We start from the raw sequence: 18,049 nt of genomic DNA on the forward strand, positions 1-18,049 counted from the left end.
ATTGATTCTGTATAGAAGAAACAAAAGCACCAGTACCATCAGTCACAGCAAAGGTATACAGTCATTTTGAGACGAAAAACCAGCCACTTTCTGGTGCTATAAAGGCAATATACTGCTTGGTCACCTTTAGATAGACTGTCACAAAAACATCACTGTAACGATACATATTAATTCCTTATTAAACAGATACTCACCATGTTTACCTCTGGTAATGTCAACATACTGGCAAAGTCTGGGATGGGTGATTGTTTTAAGGATTTGAAATCTTCCCAAAATTTTGATGGAGTTAGGTGTCAGAGGAAGGCCATTGCTTCCACAAACATCATGTGGCAGAGCAGAGGCAAAAAAGGTGGAGGCACCCATCTCAGTGTCTTTTAAAGGAAACATCTTTTTCGCACAGTCTTAAGCCCTTCAGAGCAATTCCTGTTCCTTAAAAAGACAACAGAGAGTAAAGATTTATCTGCAAAATAGATAGACTCTTGTGACTAAGCTTACTAGTTGTTTACTAAATAACACAATTTAAAAGGTTTGGGGGAATGAGTCTTTTTGCATAATAAAAACAACAATAACAATACAATGCTGTTGCATCATAAGCACTACATTTGAAGATCAAAAAACAGTGACAGTTTTAAGAACAGATCTAAGAACTAAATGAAACTATTTTAAAGCAGATAAAAGCTTTCATACAAACAATCTTCAGGTGACTACTGTAATACAGTGGGCTACTTATTAAAAAGCAGTAAAGGCATGAAACAAACTCTTCTAAAATACCTTGTTCGCAGCACAAAATTCCCAGTAAAAAAAACTAAAAAGTTTTTTCTGTGACTCTTGACTGACCCCATGACAAGTTGCACAGAGATACTCAGATACAAAACATATTTACCAAGTTTATGAAAATGGAAATTATGGAATATACCCTCTGCTTTAACTAATACAGTCCAATTTAAAATACAAAGCAACTATAAGACTCTCATCTGTATTTTTCCCCCTGAATACAAGCATAAGATATGCACATTTAAATGCTAATATACATTATCATATTAAATATAAATGCACAGTATTAAGCAATCAAACTTAAAGGAAGAAAATAAATCTGAAACAGCATTGAGCATTGGAGTTTTCTAGTAGTATTTTTGGTATTAAAGGTCTCATTTGTAAAGATACAAGGCTTTCATATCTCATTAATATTTAATATCTTCTGGAAAGGATTTAATATAGGATGCTAACAATGTAATTTAGAGTTAGAATGTTCCATTGTAAAGACATAAATTGCACTGACTGCAAGCACAAAGACTTACTGGCATGCAGCAAGTTCCAACTGGAAAACTTTAACTGAGTATTTGTATTAAGACCCACATTCCTATAAAAACATCATGTCTGCCAAATGAATTACCTGGCTTCAGAAAGAAAATATATATTAATCAGGAAAAAAAAAATTAAATCTTGATATAAGGAATGAATTATAATCTTGTTTGGCACAACAGTTCTCTAATAATTGCTCTAAAATAAAAGAAAGTTAATATGGTCAGAGTTGAGGAGAGGAAGAGTAAAATTATGCCAAACAGCAAGATGCAGTATGTCTCTGAAAAGTAAAATATGTAGGGTGCAATATTTGCTCAGAGAAGAAATGTTTTCATTTTTACTGTAGAAAAATAATCTTCTAGATAATACTTCTCTAATACACTGCATCTGCGTTCAGTGGACATTTCGACAGGAATTTTTATTCAAAATGTTAAATATCAAGTCAATAACTATTCTGAGATATTAAACTTTTCTTGTCCTGTTGAGCATTTGGCCTACAATAATGAATTAGACCACCTGCGATGCATTCAACTAGACAACTGCAGATTTATCATTTACTTCCTTTGGTTAGGAAGCACACAGACAAAAAGGAAGACACATTATAAGCAAACAATCTATCCTGTCAGCCACCTAAAGGAACCAATAAAGAATTTTAATATATATGCATTAAAACAAGTTCTCTTACTATAGAGTTCATTCTATGCAATCTGCTAAAGCAATGAAAAAAACCCTCTCTGAGGATGGAGAAGAGCTAGTTCTGTCAATATCCACCTTCACAACTTAACTCTGACCTCTGTCCTTAACTCTCAACTTCTACAAATCCCAAGGGCTGACTTGAAAAATAAACCAAGTAATCCCAAAACCTAAAAACTTAATCCTTCCAACACCTTTAAAAATGGATATATATTACAGCTTAAGTGAAAGGCGTTGTTTTAATGAAATTATTTCAGTCTAGTCATTTATCCAGTAACTTACTGACATTTCTAAATTCAGACAGAAGTGTTATCCATATTTTAAAATTTCATCTGTAAAAAAGATCTCATCAAACTATTTTTACATTGTCTTTTTTTTTTAATTATCCACATCAAAGTCTGGCACAACTATAAACAGACAGAATGCTGCACATTCTCCTCATGTTCAAGGCATGCAATTTCACACCTTAAACTCACCTTTTCTATATACAAACGATACATATTGCATTAATTTTATGATTCGGAGGAATGAATTATGTCCTGTAGAACTTCCGTATTACTTTGTAATAAAAGAGGAAGAGAAAGGTTTGTTATTTTAAACTGACACCAGAAACAGATAAGGTAAATTCAATTTTGGGATTGAATTCTGAAAATCCAATTCTGATAATCTGGAACAGTAAAGATAGAAGAGCAAACAAAAACTTGTCTTACTACTGTCATCTAAAATTACTGAGCCGTTGTTTCCAAAGTACTATTTATTCCATATATGAGAGTCTATCACATCTGCAAAATAGGTCTGACAAAGATCATAAGTCCAGAAGTGGCCTGTTTTGCATCCAGTCTCTCAGTGATATTCTCTAGCCCATTGCCTCCATCCAAATCTCCCTTAGCAACCTTTACAGTACACGAAGCCACTAACCAACATTCTCAACAAAATCCACCGTAAGCAGAAGACCTTTACAAATTCCTTTTTAACATTCAGATTAGCTTTACTTCAACAATCTTCCACTTGATAACTTTTCTATGCCCAACACTGAAAAATAAAATACAAAAACCTGTCATCTACTGAGCAATTTGCTTCTCTGAATACCTACTGCTCTCAAAGAACAAATATTTTGTCTTCAGAATTCAGCATTTTATAGCCATCATTTACAACTTTTTCACTGCCCTGAGCTAAGGCAGTAGTCACTGGACACTAAGAACTTTGCCCTTAAAAAAAAACAAAACTGCACACACCAACCTGTATGAATCCATTCTGTGAAACACATCTGTGGTTTATAAAGGATCCACATGCAGAAATAAAGACAACTAGCCATGTGCTAATAATACCTTATAGCAATTTTAAATGGCTAGTTATTTAAATGCCTCCTGAGTAACCAGGTGTAAATGTCCCTTGCCTAATGAAGGCAATTTTTCAGAATTAAAACATAATTATAATCACTACTGTTAAAGGCATTAAGAATGAGTTCAGGAGAGCAGGTGGCCTGAATATCCCATGCTTACCCTGGTTTTCATTAAATCACAGTATTTTCAACAAAGTGAGCTATTTCATATGAAGAAATTCTTTAACAAAATATCTTTTCATCTGCTCTTAAGTCTTAAAATATTCCTGTTGCAACAAGAGTAATTGCTAATTTGACAAAGTAACTGAAATAAAAGGTGGAATTTTAGCTACAGTGTTGCTACTTCAGAAAAAAACAAAACTGTGTGATTTGCCTACCACTGTGAAGCATCACATAGCTATCCATAAAGTTTACTAAAATGCAGAAAATAAACTGAAACGATGAATTCAGATTCCTATGGAATGGAGCATAGAAAATAAGTATTTGTTGGGACAACCACAAACAGTGAGTTGGGACATACTCACTTCATCATAAAAAGTATAAACACCTACTACAAACACCGTAAGTTGCATAAAAATCTAAATGTAATCAGAATTGTGCTTAATCAAATGTTTTGTCCTGTGGCAAAACATCAAAATGTTCTTTTTCTAATTTTTTCTAACATTCATTGAAGTAACTGGTACTCTACCTATAAAAAAAGAATAACTATGGAGTCATGGGCAGGTAATTACAGACTATACACATGTTAGGCATACTTTAAAAGCAAGCAAACAAATTGTTCCTTTGTCCAAACTAATAAATTCAGTGCAGGAAAGAAACACTTCACATCACAGATACACAAATTTGGTAGTAGATAAATAACTATGCCAGAATTTTCATTATAATGCTATTACTTGAGATCAACAGAAAATGAAAACCAGATTTTGAAAAGGTTCCAATGTCATTATTTTGTCTTCAATACACAAATTTCAAAGGAAAAAAAACCACAAAACCCATAGAAGTATCACAGTGGTTTTGGCATATGTGGCTAACAAATACTTGATAAGTTATTTCATGAAAATACCAAATGGTAATTCCTTTCCCTACTGTTGTGGGGATAATAAAGCAGCACTTAAGTGAAATGTAAGACAACAGCAAAGATTAAAAAAATGCTCTATCTCAGTAGTATTTGGAGAATTTTGTGACAGGTACATTAAAGCATCTGTATCCCATACAGGTGTTTGCGTAAGTAGAGTTCCTGGTGTTGTGTGCAGCATTTACAACATTACTGCACAGAATAAAGTGCTGCTGCTCTGAAAGCCAGGCCTAAGGGTTAGTGAAACTTACAGACACCTCAAGGTTTGTATCTGCAGCTAGAACATTTAGCTAGTTGGGAAAAATAAGAACACTTGGGTAGCACGAAGAAATTATAACCTAATTTTAATAGATTCTAATAGACTTTTGGTCACATCTCTGTTTTATAAACCTATTCTTTCTTTTCGTTATCAGTGTCTTCGTTACTGCCAGCCTTCCTGTTCTGTTACATCGGTGTCGTTATGCACATAAAGGTGTTATGTCAGCACTTGACACTGGACACATTATACACGGCTGTTCAGGAATTCAGTGGAAGTCACATTTAACCAGGTTGCTAAAGGACTGCTGAAAGTGCCGGTAACCCCGAGCCGCTCCAGTAACCCCCTATGGAAACGAGAGCAGACACCCCCCCCCTCGCTCTCAGGCGCTACACCCACGGCACTTAGCAGCTCGAAAAGGAGCGACCCGGCGGCGCTGCTTTTCCCTCCGGCCCAGCACACCTCACGGCGCTGCACGGCAGCGCTCGCCCCGCACCCCCGCCCAACACACCACTGCCTCGACGCCTGTCACCCATCGACCACCGGCGAGGGCTGCCCTCGGCGGCGGGTGCTACCCTGAGCACAGCGAGGTAGGAGAAGGAAAAGAGAAGAGGGAAAGGGACGAGGGCTGGGACCTGGGCAAGGAAGTACCTGCCCGAGCGCCGCCGTCCCCGCTGCGCGCCCCTCCCCTGAACGCGGCATCACCGCCGTCTCTGCTCCGTGGCGTCACCACTCGCCACCAGAGTCAGAAGGACCCCGGCGTAGAAGTGTCTTCCACGGTGCCTGACCTTTCTTTTTTTGGGCCGTTTTTTTTTAAAAAAAGAAAGTTTAATAGTTCCCCTCGCGCCACTTGTGTGTGTGCTCCATCAGTACTCTGACAACGACATGTTGAGCATTTTGGCCGTAAAAGCAGTGCTTGCTGCGGGCAGTGAGGCTTTCCTAGGAGCTTTCTTTATAAACTTCAGGCGTTCACGCAGGCAGTCTGGGAGAAGGGGGTCCTTTTTTTCTCCTCAGCGGGTGGAGGTGTGTGGCTGCGGCTCGGTTCATGTGAGTGCCTCTCGGTGGGGCCCAGCTGGGTCCCGACACGGCGGGGCGGTGGTTGTGTCCCGTTAGCGTGCTCCCAGAGCGCCCGTGGGTGACTTGATTCCGACCCCATTCACTGCTGGGGGCTTGCGTCTTGGCGGTCTGCCCTGGCCCCCTCCTTCCCCCCACCCCGGATCGGGCCGAGCTCACTGGGGAGCCAGACAGGTCTCAGTTTGCTTCGGAGGCAACTAAGGGCGGGATGTCTCGGAGTGATGTCTCTGCGGGCTGTGTGCTGCGGCGGTGGTTGAGGGACGCTGCTGCTGTCCCTCTGAGGGCAATTCCCCTGCAGTGGAGAAGTAGGCTGAGGGGTTTTAAAATAGAGGAAACCATGTTTGTTGTGTGATTTGTATACGGGGTTTAATCACGGGGCGTAGTGTGCATTGTAGCTGTAGGGCGGCACTGCAAATACAGATACCACACTTTGCTGGGAAGAAGCATACACTTTAAGTGGTTCTTCTGAAATCAGTTGAGTTCCTTTATTTAGCCCATCGACTGTAAGGACAGTTTGGAAGCAGCATAGTGTGGTGGGCGTTGAAGAGAATGCTGTAATAGCCTGAGAAATATGTGTATTGGCTTTGCATAGGACCGGCTGTTCCTGAAAAACAGGTGCTTTCTCTGTTTTGGTAAATGGTATATGTGTTTGTTATGCTTTTGCATAAACTTCAGTGAGTGAAAACCAGTTTTAGCTAAGTATTTTGTCATTTCTCAGTAGAGATACTTTCAAGATTTAATATGCAGGACATTCTGGACAGGGATGCATGGATTGGATAATCCTTAGATTATATTATAAATCCAGAGCTAAACAGCATATGGCAATGTAACTGAAGTATTATGTATATTAATAAGTGGTTTTGTGCTGGGTTTAACAGCTAGCAAAATACTACTACAGAATATTCTTGCATTTCCTGATCTTTCTCGGATTTTTTAATTTTTTTTTATATACAGTTAGTACTTTTCACAGGTAGTTTTGCAATTTGGAGTACTTACATGAAATTTATAGTAAGCAGAGGCAGTGGTCATTAAATATAGCTTCCTATTTTAGTATGTTATTATTGTTCTCTTACTATATTATTCTCAAGTTATGTTTAAATAATAATATGTTATTTGGCAGACCTCTGCGAAAGTAAACCTAATATCTGTAAAATAAAACCGAAGTCCTGAAACAGAATTTTTAATACTGAATATATCTGAAAGGGTTTTAGAAATAAGTGAAAGATAGAACATTGATATTTTATCCAATAGTCAGTAGAGTGGGGGTTTTCATCCTTCTGATTTTGGAGATGTTCTATGAAATTTCTTTTCTCCTAAATGTATTTTACTGAAGTCTGTTTAATACAGTGCTGTTATTTCAGTTACATGTGTTATCCAAGAAGACTAGCAATGAAGTTAACTATGCCATGATTTCGGAGGAAGCAAGCAACCCTCTGGGCCTTTGCATGCTTTGCAAAATCCTTTAATTCATGGGTTTTTCTTAAAGTTATTCCTGCAGATCAGTCAAGGGATTCTAGTCTACTACAGTCTTTGACTTTCTACTGACCTGGAAGTTTCACAATACTGTGCTGTCATGAAAAGGAAACTATAAAATGTCATGTGAGTAATGCTCTGTCGTGCAAGGCTTATTGGTGGCATTCCTCCCTGCTCTTGTTCTTTCTAAAGTTGCCTTCTTAATACCCTTGATAAAATCACATTTTTGAAGAGCAGAGTCATAATTTAGAGAATGTTGAAATATATATGTTTACTGTAATGTTTATCCCTGAAATTTCAAGCAATGTGCTTGACACACTGAATTCCTAATTCAGATGAAACATCATCACAATAATTTGATCAGTGTTTCCAAATTATCTCTCAATCTTTTGTTTGTTTTTCTTCCATAAGCTCTGTGAAGACCAGGTTGTTTGTGATGTGTTGTGTGGTGGTGTTTCTTAAATTAGGACTAAAGTAGGAAGTAAAAAACTTTGCTTTTATATTAATCTGTAAGATATTGAGATACAGTGCACTCATTTCAGTTGGTGTGAAGCTTTAAAAAGAGTTCCTGGAAATATTGTAAAAATGCCTCAAAGTACTTCTGTACACAGTACACTTCATACTATAGAACTCTGCTAGGTTGTATTATAAGATAGTAAGTCATAACGCAAGGTAATAATCAGCTGAAGTGATTTGTGGACTTGCTTTTTGAGTCAACAGACCACTTCTGAAATTGCTGCTCTGCGTGAATTTACTAACTACCAGTAGAATAAAATTTAAAAAGTACTGGTCTCAGCTTCCCTCCCACCAACATGAAAACAGAATAAATAATTTTATGTCTGTCGTGTTACTCTGTTCATTTCTGAAAAACCATGAAGCAGCAGCAGCAGCAGAAGTAGCTTGTATATTCTGGAGGACAAATAATGGCATCAGAATGAAGAGTGGATCTTAAATTGCAAGAAAAAAAAATGTATTGAGATGAAAAAGTAGGAGATAAGTGTTATTCATGACCTCTCTAGACCAAGAGTGAAAAGAAAAAATTGAGCTCTTGGGTGTGTATAAATCCCACCTACTTTACAAGTCCCCAGAAGCATTCTGGGAAGATGTCTCTATAATAAAAACAACAAAGCAGTTGTCAGCAGAAGATGATCAAGTGTGCAGGAAGACAAATCTGGTGTCTACCGTAACACTTTTGACTTTTTTGATTATGTTTGGTTGCTGTATGTTGCAGCTCCCATGTGAATGAATTAATTCACGTTTGTCTCTTCAAAAGGGATGTTTCCTAAAACTTAAAGAATGTCAAATGCTAGACAACACAAGTAAACTGAAGGGTCAGCATAGAGGGTGGCTGCTAGGAACATTGCATGTGAGTAAAGTAAATAGCATCTCTTGTTTCTTGTACAGTGATACTAATTATATGATGTCAGTCCAGCAGAGACCCCCAGAAACCCCTGTTTATTTTCCTACCAAACAGTTACCTATATGGTTCTTATTAACATCACCAAGAAACATTTCCCATGTTAGATATCCTGGCATACTGCTGGTGAGGAAGAAATTGATATTTAATTTTCATTTCCATGGTTACATTAGTGTTAAACAGTAGGGGGAAAATATTTCCATGGTTGCATTAGTATTAAACAGTGGTGGAGGGAAGTCTCATATGGCGCTTTTTCCCCCACTGTGGTGGAAGCCATCCTTACTCATAATTTAACATGGTTTCAAAAAGATCTGGATACTTCTCAAAGCAGTTTTCTGCTTTCATCATTGGGGTTTTGATTTGGTTTGGGGGATTTTGTTGGTTTTTTTTGTTTTGTTTTGGTTTTGTTTCTGTTTTTTTGGTTTGTGGGGTTTTTGATGCTTGGGAAAAAGTGCTTTCCTTTTTTTAAAAAAAAAAAAGTAAAAACTGAAAAATGGTTGGCTGGCTAGATTTTGTGACCACAAAACAGTAAGTCATCAGTTAAAATTTTCACAAATTTCTTTTGGAGAACAAGAAAATACAGTACTGTCTACATTATGACATTAGAGGACAGTTTCTTCAGTGTGAGTGTAAACCTAATGCATTGGTGTTTTACTTCACAGGTGGTTTCTTTATCCTACTTTCATAATTAGCAAATCTTTGATGTGTGTTTTGCTCTACCAAATAATCACACTTGAATATGTGGAAATGTCACAGTTAAAGGCATAGGTTTTACAATGTGTTTTTTAAAGTTCAATAACGTGCAGGGGTGTAGAAGAAGGAAGTATTTTGTTTGTAATGCTGGATGACCTTAGCAGAAGAGGAGCAAAAGATCTCAAATTCACTCTAATCTATTATACCTTAATCACTTCTGACAGACGTTTGCATAACCTCTTCTTAAAATCTTCCAGTGATTGATATTCCACAACCTCCATAGGTAGCTTGGACAGTCAATTACTCTTAATTGAAAGGTTTTCAAATGTCTAACTTAAATCTTCCTTGCTTTTTCCTGTCTGCAATAAACCTGGTGAACAGTTTAGTCCCATTCCCATATCAACTTTGTTTGTGTTTGAAGAACGAGACCAAGCCTTCCATCTATCTTCTCTTCTGTAGACTAAACAACTGCACTTCTTTCAAGCTTTTTGATCTTCTTTGAAGTGCCTTAAAAAAGTTGAGAGACAGGAAAGGAGAACCTGGACAAAAGCAAATCTCTGTGGCAGTTCTGTGGGGGGTCTTGAGTATGCATGAGTGCAGTGTGAACATTGCTTGGGAAGCCTCCTGAGCAGCTGAGGCAGTTTGCCTGTAATAAAATGTGGCTAGTCAGGCCTTTCTTGACTTGCCTCTCCTATAATTCCTCCTGTATCCCTCATACTTCTTGTCTATAGACAAGACAAGTTTGAGCTGATTTCCCCACTCCCTTTTTTTCTTTTAAACTGGAGGGGAGAAGCATGGAAAGATAATAAATTTCCAGGTGAAAAGCTGTTCTTCTCTATACTGTTTGTGTTGTGTTAATTTTTTAGTTGCCTTTACATTTTTGAGCCATAAAGCCTTCTAATGGTGAAGTCTGTAACAAGTATGACATGTTCTGCAAGTAGGTATTTCCCTGCCAGAAACTGTAGCCCCTTTAGCTCTGGTCTATTGAATAGATCTGATAGACAGAACAAGGGAAAGCACTTACTGAATTTAAGAAATATAAGCTAGTTTGCTTGGTTAGTGTGGTGGCTTCAAATATTTTGAGATTGTCACTGTATTCATTTGAGTATTGCTAAACTGTCCAAGTTTATAGTTAAATAAGGAAAGTTTGTTGCTTGAGTTACTGTTTGTTGCATGAGCTTGATGCTCTGTGCTACTGACAAATGCTTATAAATTTATCATGGTTAGAAATTTGTAATTAATCATAACTGTGGTTTAGGCATGACAGTGGCTGGCATTCCTGATTACAAAATTCAGTGTGCCAGATCCCTGTTCAGCTTTCTAGGAGACATGCAAGTAATGACCTGCTGCCACATGATATTTTGTATCAGGTGACTGGCCAAAACTAAAAGAAATTGGTTTAATTTATAGGATTTTTTCTGAATGTCAGTTTTGAGTTTTCATTTTTCCCCCTAAATAAGGTATCTAAAAAATGTCATGCCATTCAGAACTGGCAGATGGCAGCTGTTAGTATCCTGTTATTTTCTTATTGTTAGCTTGTAAAGTAGTTTGCAATTTTGGTTTTCAATATTGCATTTTAAATAGCTGGCTGGTTCAAATGGAAATAGAGAAGGAACAATTCAATCACTTGTTTATTCCTTTGTATGTTATTTATTTGCTGTGGTAGTTAGTCTGTCTTCGTAAATCTAATGCTGCTGCTTACAGGCTAACATTGAGCTGCATTAGCAGTAGTGTGTAACCACCAGAGAATCAGTTTCTGAGTCACTGTGTGTTCTTGAATGTCCATGTCTGTGTCGCTCTTCTGTTACTCAAGAAATTCTCGTGTCCTACCATGGGATCCGAGCAGGAATGGGGGGATAAAATTAACTGCATAAATTAAGTCCATATCTGAATATCTGAGTAACTTTTTGAACCTTCCAATTGTGGTTTGTTTTGCTTCATTCTGTTTTGTCAGAATATTGGCAATCGATCAGTGGACTTCTGGTAGAGGTAGGTCACCCGTTCTGTCTACAGAAGCTGAAAAGCGGATGTTGTTCCAAAAAACTCTTATTGCCTATGTGGAGTATAAGTTTTATGCCTTTAAAAGTAAGTAATGTCTTTATTAATAAGGTGAGGGAATCATCTCTGGCTACCAAGGTGAAAGATAAGGTTTTTCTTCAGTTACATTTAAAGCCTAGAGTCATGATAGGTTGAAACTGATCCAATTTGGTGATTAAATACCTCAATGGGAGTATGTAACAGCAGCTGTCATAACTTGTTGACACTTGTTGTTTCTAAAGAAAATGACTGATACCTTACTGAAATGAGAATTAAAGTCCTCTTTGCTATTTTCAGAGAGAAATTCCAGAAAAGAAATGCCTTCTGCTGACCTAGCTTTTGTAATTTTTGTTACGCTGCACAACTTTATGTTCAATTCTTAAGTTCTCATGCCACTTTATAGTAACAGCCTAGGAACTGTTCATTGACTTCAAAAACTCTGGAGATGGAAGCTTAAACTAGCATTCGTAGTAGAAAGCAATATATACTGTATTTAAGCGTCATCCATTAAAAGCAGTGCATGTAGAAGAACCCATTCTTTCTTTCAGAATGCTGGCACAAAAACTGAGAGATTCTATGCTGCATTAGAAAAAAAATTGAGTGCCTCTTATAACTGCTTCCCTGGTGTGTTGTCTCATATCCCAATTATCTGAAAGCAGGCAGATTCTGAGATGCTTTTTACATTTGAAAGCAGTTTGCGATCCATAAAACATTGTCAAAAGTTGCCTTGAGTTAGCAAATCTCTTCTTGAGATCATTTGGTGCAATCTTTTGGCATAAAACTATCTATTATAGAATACTTTTATTTCCATTTCCTTCTCATCAGGAGCTTTCCCAATGTAACTTCAACTGAGTATGAATTAATAGTTTAAAGATTAGTCTCTGACTTCAGGACCCTCTGTCAGAAACGATCCATGGCTATGGGATCTGGTTTCTATCCCAGAGTGTCTCTTGATTACAGTTTAATATACAGCTTTGTAGCAGCATCTTGTTTCAGACTGAAGTGAGCAGATCATTTCAGCAGCTCATTTGGCTAGGGCAACCAGGGACTGCTCTTCCCACGGAGTGCACAGGCTTGCACATGGCATGCAAGAGGTACTGCATTTGGTTTGGTAGCAACTGCTCTGGAGCGAAGGCCATAAGTTCACATTTGTGCTTGTCCTACTGTAAGAGCTACTTTTGTGTCAAGTGCTCCAGTAATTGGTAACAGTCACACTAAGAAAGTCACTATTGCCAGCTAGGATATGACACTGAATTGTACACCAGGGAAATGAATCTTTTCTTAGGAGATTAATTACCTTGGTATGACAGAGTGGGTAAGTAATTTCACATCCGTATGACCATCTATAAAATGATAAGAACTAGGCAGAGATTTTTTTTTTTCTCCCTTTAAATATAGCTTATAAATTTAGCATTTGCAGAGAACTTGCCTGCAAGTTTGCAGGTTTTGAAGGTGCTAAACCAGGGTATTTTAGTTGAAAATAATTGGCTTTAAATGGTTGGATTTATAATAGAATAATTTGTAACACAGCAAAGTTTGAATTTAGCTCAATTTCAAACTATGGGAACAAAAGAAGTTTTGAATCCATGGATGAAATATGGTGGTTGCCCAGAAACCACTTGGAGAATTTTTCTGTTGGATACTGTCAGTCGTACAGCTGACATCAGCCTTCTCAATGTCCAAGATGAGTGCACGAGGGTTTTGTTTGTTCTTTTCTCTGCACAGACTCAGTATTGAAAGAGGGGGAAATAATTTTTGTCCTAGAAGCTGTAAAAGCTGCAAACCTCAAACGCTTCTCTCTACATACAACTACAAAGAAGGTTTTGAAAGGCAGTTACAAGACTGTCTACCTTTTTGGTGCCATTAAAATACACAATATTGTTGTGCTCTCAAGCAGTACTTAAGTATTTATAGAAGATGTGGTACAGAAGTGTTACTTCAACTAACATACTGCAAATTCAGTAATGATGTTGCTGTTCTGGACTGTCCCCAAAGGACTAGTGAGTATATGTACTTTTAAATTGGGTTATCAAGTGATCATAAACAGGTATTTAGTTGCAGTGATGTTCCTTAGTTCTTTTCAGCACTAGTGCATGAACATTTGAGTGAGAAGTTGCTCACTAAACTATGCAATATTAAATTAACAAGGGAAGTAACAGCTTGAGTTTTTCAAGGGTGCTAAGAGGTAATTCAAAATACTGTTGGTGTTCCTCTCTAGTTTTAGAATATAGAAGACAAGTCAGGCCTAAAGTAACCTTTTCAAGATGGTTTGGGAAGGTAGTTACTGTGTGTCAACTAGAATAACCACAGTAGTCAAAAGTGTATTTGTTTGCATGGGGTCTACATTAGTCTTGGAAAGCTAACTTGCTTTTCTAAATGTGAAATAAGCATATAAAATCTGAGTGATGATTCTCTGTTAATAAGAAATTATTCTAATTTTAAAAAGGAAAAGACCTGTGTTAAATATAAACAGCATTTGCTGTACATGAAAACATGATGTGGTTTGGTCTTTGGTTTTGGTGGGGATTTTTTTTTTGTGGATTTTTTTTGTTTGTTTCTTAATTTGAAGGACACTGTTCTGGAGAAATTTGTTTCACATCAGTAGATGATCTGAAATAGCTATGTTGTAATAAACCCTTTGGTGGATATCCATGCCTGAGAAGAAGCTGGCATTTTGATTTCAAACATCCTTTGAATTTTTACTTTTTGTGCTTTATTTAGAAATGATTGACAGGTAGTTGTACAGTCTTTGCTTCAGAAGTTGTTTGGTTTGTTTTCCTGCTTAGAATAGTGAAGTCTTCATCTGCAGAAATGCTAATCTACTGAAAACTTTTTTTCATCAGAGCTCCTTTCTTTTATCTCCAAAGGGGAAAAATATTCTGCATATTTTTACCACACAAGTTAAAGCTATTGATCCAAAAGGTAGTTGTTTACAATAATTAATAGTTATATCTGAAGATTTTCTAAGTACATGAGATGCTTGCTAGGAATTTTAACTCTCTTCACTCTACATTGTCAAAGGAAAGCCTTATGTTTTGAGGCTGATGCCAAGAATATGCAGTAATGAATACTGCTGGCATGTGGTTTGAAGTGACATGTAACTGCTTCTGGCTGCTGAGGATTAGTTGTTGTCAGCCAGCTTTAGACTTAAAAGTCAAGTTAGACTTTTCACTGCGCAGCTGAATAAATAATTTTCTCTGTACAGGGTTAGTATTTTTGTATATTGTGTGTGAATAAATTCAGTACTGGAAAGTACAGTTATTTGTGCGATGAAACTGGTGTGTTGAGTATGTGTGGGAGGGTTTTGCCTATGTAAATAAGATAACGCAGCTGCAGCTCAGCAAGGAGTAGTTTTCCTCTCAGCTCTTTGTTGTTCCTGGTTAAGAGATGTTTGCAATTCTTTCATTGATTACACACAGGCACATGCACACATAAACCTGCGCATTTTCAGTTTTAATTTTCTTCATCTTTTGCTTGATCCACATAAAAGGATATGTAAAGTTTCTTCCTCAGTAAGTACCAGCAGTTGTTAAAGTGGTTGTCAGAGAATAGCAGTTCTTTTGCTGTACATCTGCATGATGTCTGCTGAATGTTTTCCTGAACACATAATGGTTATTTTTAATCTTAGCACTTGCTTTAACTGAATATTTTCCTTTAGCTGTGCTACAAGATGCTACTTTTATATATAGAAAAGCTGAAACTAATGTAAAAAGTAATAAATTTCACATTTTAACTAAATAAGGTAACTATTAGGAAGGTTTCGGATGTGAAAAGTATTGTGAATTACAACTGAAAAGGGGGATCTATGTTGCTGTGAACTACCTAACCAATGCCATTATTTTGCAGACTGTTGCTGACATAAAATGCATTGCTTAACAGTATTCCTATTTCCAAACTCCTCAAGTTTTTTTGAGGAGAAGGTGTCTTTAAAATGTCTTTTTAGCAGCTGGGATTTTTAACAAGGGTTATTATCCTTACTGCTCTGATAGACACAAAAGAAAAAGGTTGTTTTTTGAGAGAGACTTTTAACATACATTTTTGTTCTAGAGTGAGGCATGTCTTAGGGAGAGAGGGTAAATATTTTTCTTCATGTTTTTATAACTGCTGTGCCTGCTCTCAATTAAGGAGGTAGTATGAATGCTCACCTTTTTAGGATAAAGTTACAAAAAAAAGTGAAATATCTAAGAAACAGTTTTCTACTTGGTATCAACAGGTAGTTTTCAGACCAGTTCTGGTTACTCTTCTGCTATCTGATTTATGGGTTTTTTACTATGTAGTTATGACAGAAATATAAAGCTTTCACTCCCCAGTAAAACCCTAGAGGTTAAACTACTCTACAGATTCTTTGAGTTCCTGTGACATATGCTGACCTTGTAGACATGTCCAGATGCAGCTGAGTCTGCTTATATTTTTTATTTTATAGACATATGTGTGTGTCTGTAATTGTAAAGTCCATCACCTCTCATAGAATCACAGAATGGTTTTGATTGGAAGGGACCTTAGAGATTATCTAGTTCTGCCCCCCCAGCTAGGCCAGGTTGCTCAAGGTTGCCCTGTCCAGCCTGGCCTTGAACACTGCCAGGGATGGAGCATTTACTACTTTCTTGGGCAGCCTGTTCCAGTGCCTCACCACCCTCGCAGTAAATAACTTCCTTATATTTAACTTAAGTATCTCCTATTTAAGTCTGAGCCCATTACCCCTTGTCCTGTCACTGCAGTTCCTGAGGAAGAGTCCCTCCCCAGCATCCTTATAGGCCCCCTTCAGATACTGGAAGGCTGTTAATGCGGTCTCCATACAGCCTTCTCTTCTCCAGGCTGAATAGCCCCAATTTTCTTAGTCTGTCTTTGGATGGGAGGTGCTCTAGGCCCCTTAATGGGAAATCATCTAGGTTGGAAAAGACCTTTAAGATCTTCAAGACCAGCCTTTTTATCATTCTTGTGGCCTTCCTCTGGACTTACTCCAACAGTTCCATGTTCTTCTATGCTGGGGACACCAGAACTGCGCAAAGTACTCCAGGTGGGGTCTTATGAGAGTGGAGTAGAGGGGCAGGATCACCTCCTTTGACCTGCTGGTCATGCGTCTTTTGATGCATCCTCAGACATGATTAGTTTCTGGGCTACGAGCGCACACTGCCGTCTCATGTTGAGCTTTTCATCAACCATCACCCAAAGTCCTTCTCTTCAGGGCTGCTGTGAATCACTTTTCTGCTCAGCCTGTAGCTGTGCTTGGGTTTTCCCTAAGCCAAATGTAGGACCTTATACTTCTTTTTGTTGAACTTCATGAGATTTGCATAGGCCTACATCTCAAGTGTGTCAGGGTCCCTCTGGATGGCATCCCTTTGCTTCAGTGTGTTAACCACACCACACAGCTTGATGTCATCAGCAAGCTTACTGAGGGTGTGCTCAATCCCGTTGCCCATGTTGCTGACAAAGATGTTGAACAGGATTGGTTTTAACACCAGTCCCTGAGGAACACCACTTGTTAGTGGTCTCCATGTGGACATTGAGCCTTTGTGGTTTATGAGGTTACTTGGAAGCATGAGTAGCAGCTACTTTTTTATTTTGTATTCAGTGATAGCCACTGGATACACCTAGTTTCAGAAAATTAAGCTTTTCTAAACTAAAAAAGAAAATCCAAACAAACAGAAAAACCCACAACAAAAAAACACCAAACCCAAACAAAAATAAACAACCAAAAAAAACCCCAAACCAACAAAAAAACCCCCAGCAAAACTGGTTAATGTAAGCTTTCTGATGCAAATAATTGGATGTATTTTAGGTTTGGAAAATAGTGCTTAAGGTCAAAGAAATAAGGTAGCATTTTGTGGGAGTTGCATCTTTTCCACCATGGGATTTATGTGAGAATTCCTTCCGCACGTGGTGATCATTTACTGTAAGATTCTGATATTACCGTTAAAATATTAATGCAGTAGGATCCAAAAGTTACACAGTGCTGAAAAAAATACATACGGCTGTCCAACTGTTTTGGCATATGAGCTGCTACTACTTAAATTTCAGATTGCAGTATAAAGCACAGCCAGCTGAATCTCTACTGCCAGGGGACATGGCAGATGTAGTGGGTGTGTAACCTCTTAAGTCAAGCAGTGCAAAGAAGTTGCTTTTCTTGAGCCATGTTGTGAGCCATCCATGTCTACTGAATTACTGGGCAGTTGTCTTGGATTAATAAGCTATGTACAACTTTGTATGTAGTCTTTGTGACAGGCCGCATCCAAATCGCTTGACTTATCTTAACCTGGATGTGGCTCCATGTAATCTGTGCTTTGTTTAGTCCTTGGGGTGTCTGCTCAGAAGTGACAAAGAGTGCAAAGTTAATTCAGAATTGGACTGAGACAAGCACTAGTAAAACTTCTTCCTGAATACAAATTTAGCACAGTCTTACAGCCAGGACAGGAATGAAATTGAAAGTACTCTCAACTTTTTGCCTGTTGCAGCTATGGTCTGTTAAGATATGATGAGGTTAATTAACAAGTCATGGCATCTACTAAGTCTTGAAAGGCAAACTTGAACAAAATACAAGAATAATTTTTACTTCTGACTGTTCAGTTTCTAATGATCTCTACCATACAGATCAAAGCAATTAATTTCAATTCAAAGTAAGCCTGTCATAACACTCTTAAAGTAAAAATTTCTTGCTTCTGCCTTTGTTCTAACATATGTCTGTCCTCT

General features: G+C 37.7%; 2 protein-coding genes across 3 annotated transcripts in view; one reads left to right on the top strand and one right to left on the bottom strand.

Moving 5' to 3' along the window:
- Positions 1 to 5,415, bottom strand: part of TBCK (TBC1 domain containing kinase) — a 100,723-nt gene extending 95,308 nt beyond the window's left edge. The window contains exons 1-2 of the mRNA XM_005148639.3: positions 5,320 to 5,415; positions 195 to 429 (exon numbers count right to left, since the gene is read on the bottom strand). Coding sequence (XP_005148696.2) covers positions 195 to 387 — 193 coding nt within the window. The 5' untranslated portion in view covers positions 388 to 429; positions 5,320 to 5,415. The remainder of the gene's footprint in view (positions 1 to 194; positions 430 to 5,319) is intronic.
- A 249-nt stretch (positions 5,416 to 5,664) lies between these two features.
- AIMP1 (aminoacyl tRNA synthetase complex interacting multifunctional protein 1) overlaps positions 5,665 to 18,049 on the top strand; it is a 33,150-nt gene continuing 20,765 nt past the window's right edge. The window contains exons 1-2 of one of the 2 annotated variants that reach the window (XM_031048510.2): positions 5,698 to 5,715; positions 7,229 to 7,341. In XM_031048510.2, coding sequence (XP_030904370.1) covers positions 7,340 to 7,341 — 2 coding nt within the window. In that variant the 5' untranslated portion in view covers positions 5,698 to 5,715; positions 7,229 to 7,339. Of the gene's footprint in view, positions 5,716 to 7,228; positions 7,342 to 18,049 lie in introns of both variants that reach the window. The other variant, XM_005148638.3, reaches the window with a different exon arrangement.

This window comes from Melopsittacus undulatus, chromosome 7, assembly GCF_012275295.1.
Source record: "Melopsittacus undulatus isolate bMelUnd1 chromosome 7, bMelUnd1.mat.Z, whole genome shotgun sequence".
Classification (NCBI taxonomy): Eukaryota; Metazoa; Chordata; class Aves; order Psittaciformes; family Psittaculidae; genus Melopsittacus; species Melopsittacus undulatus.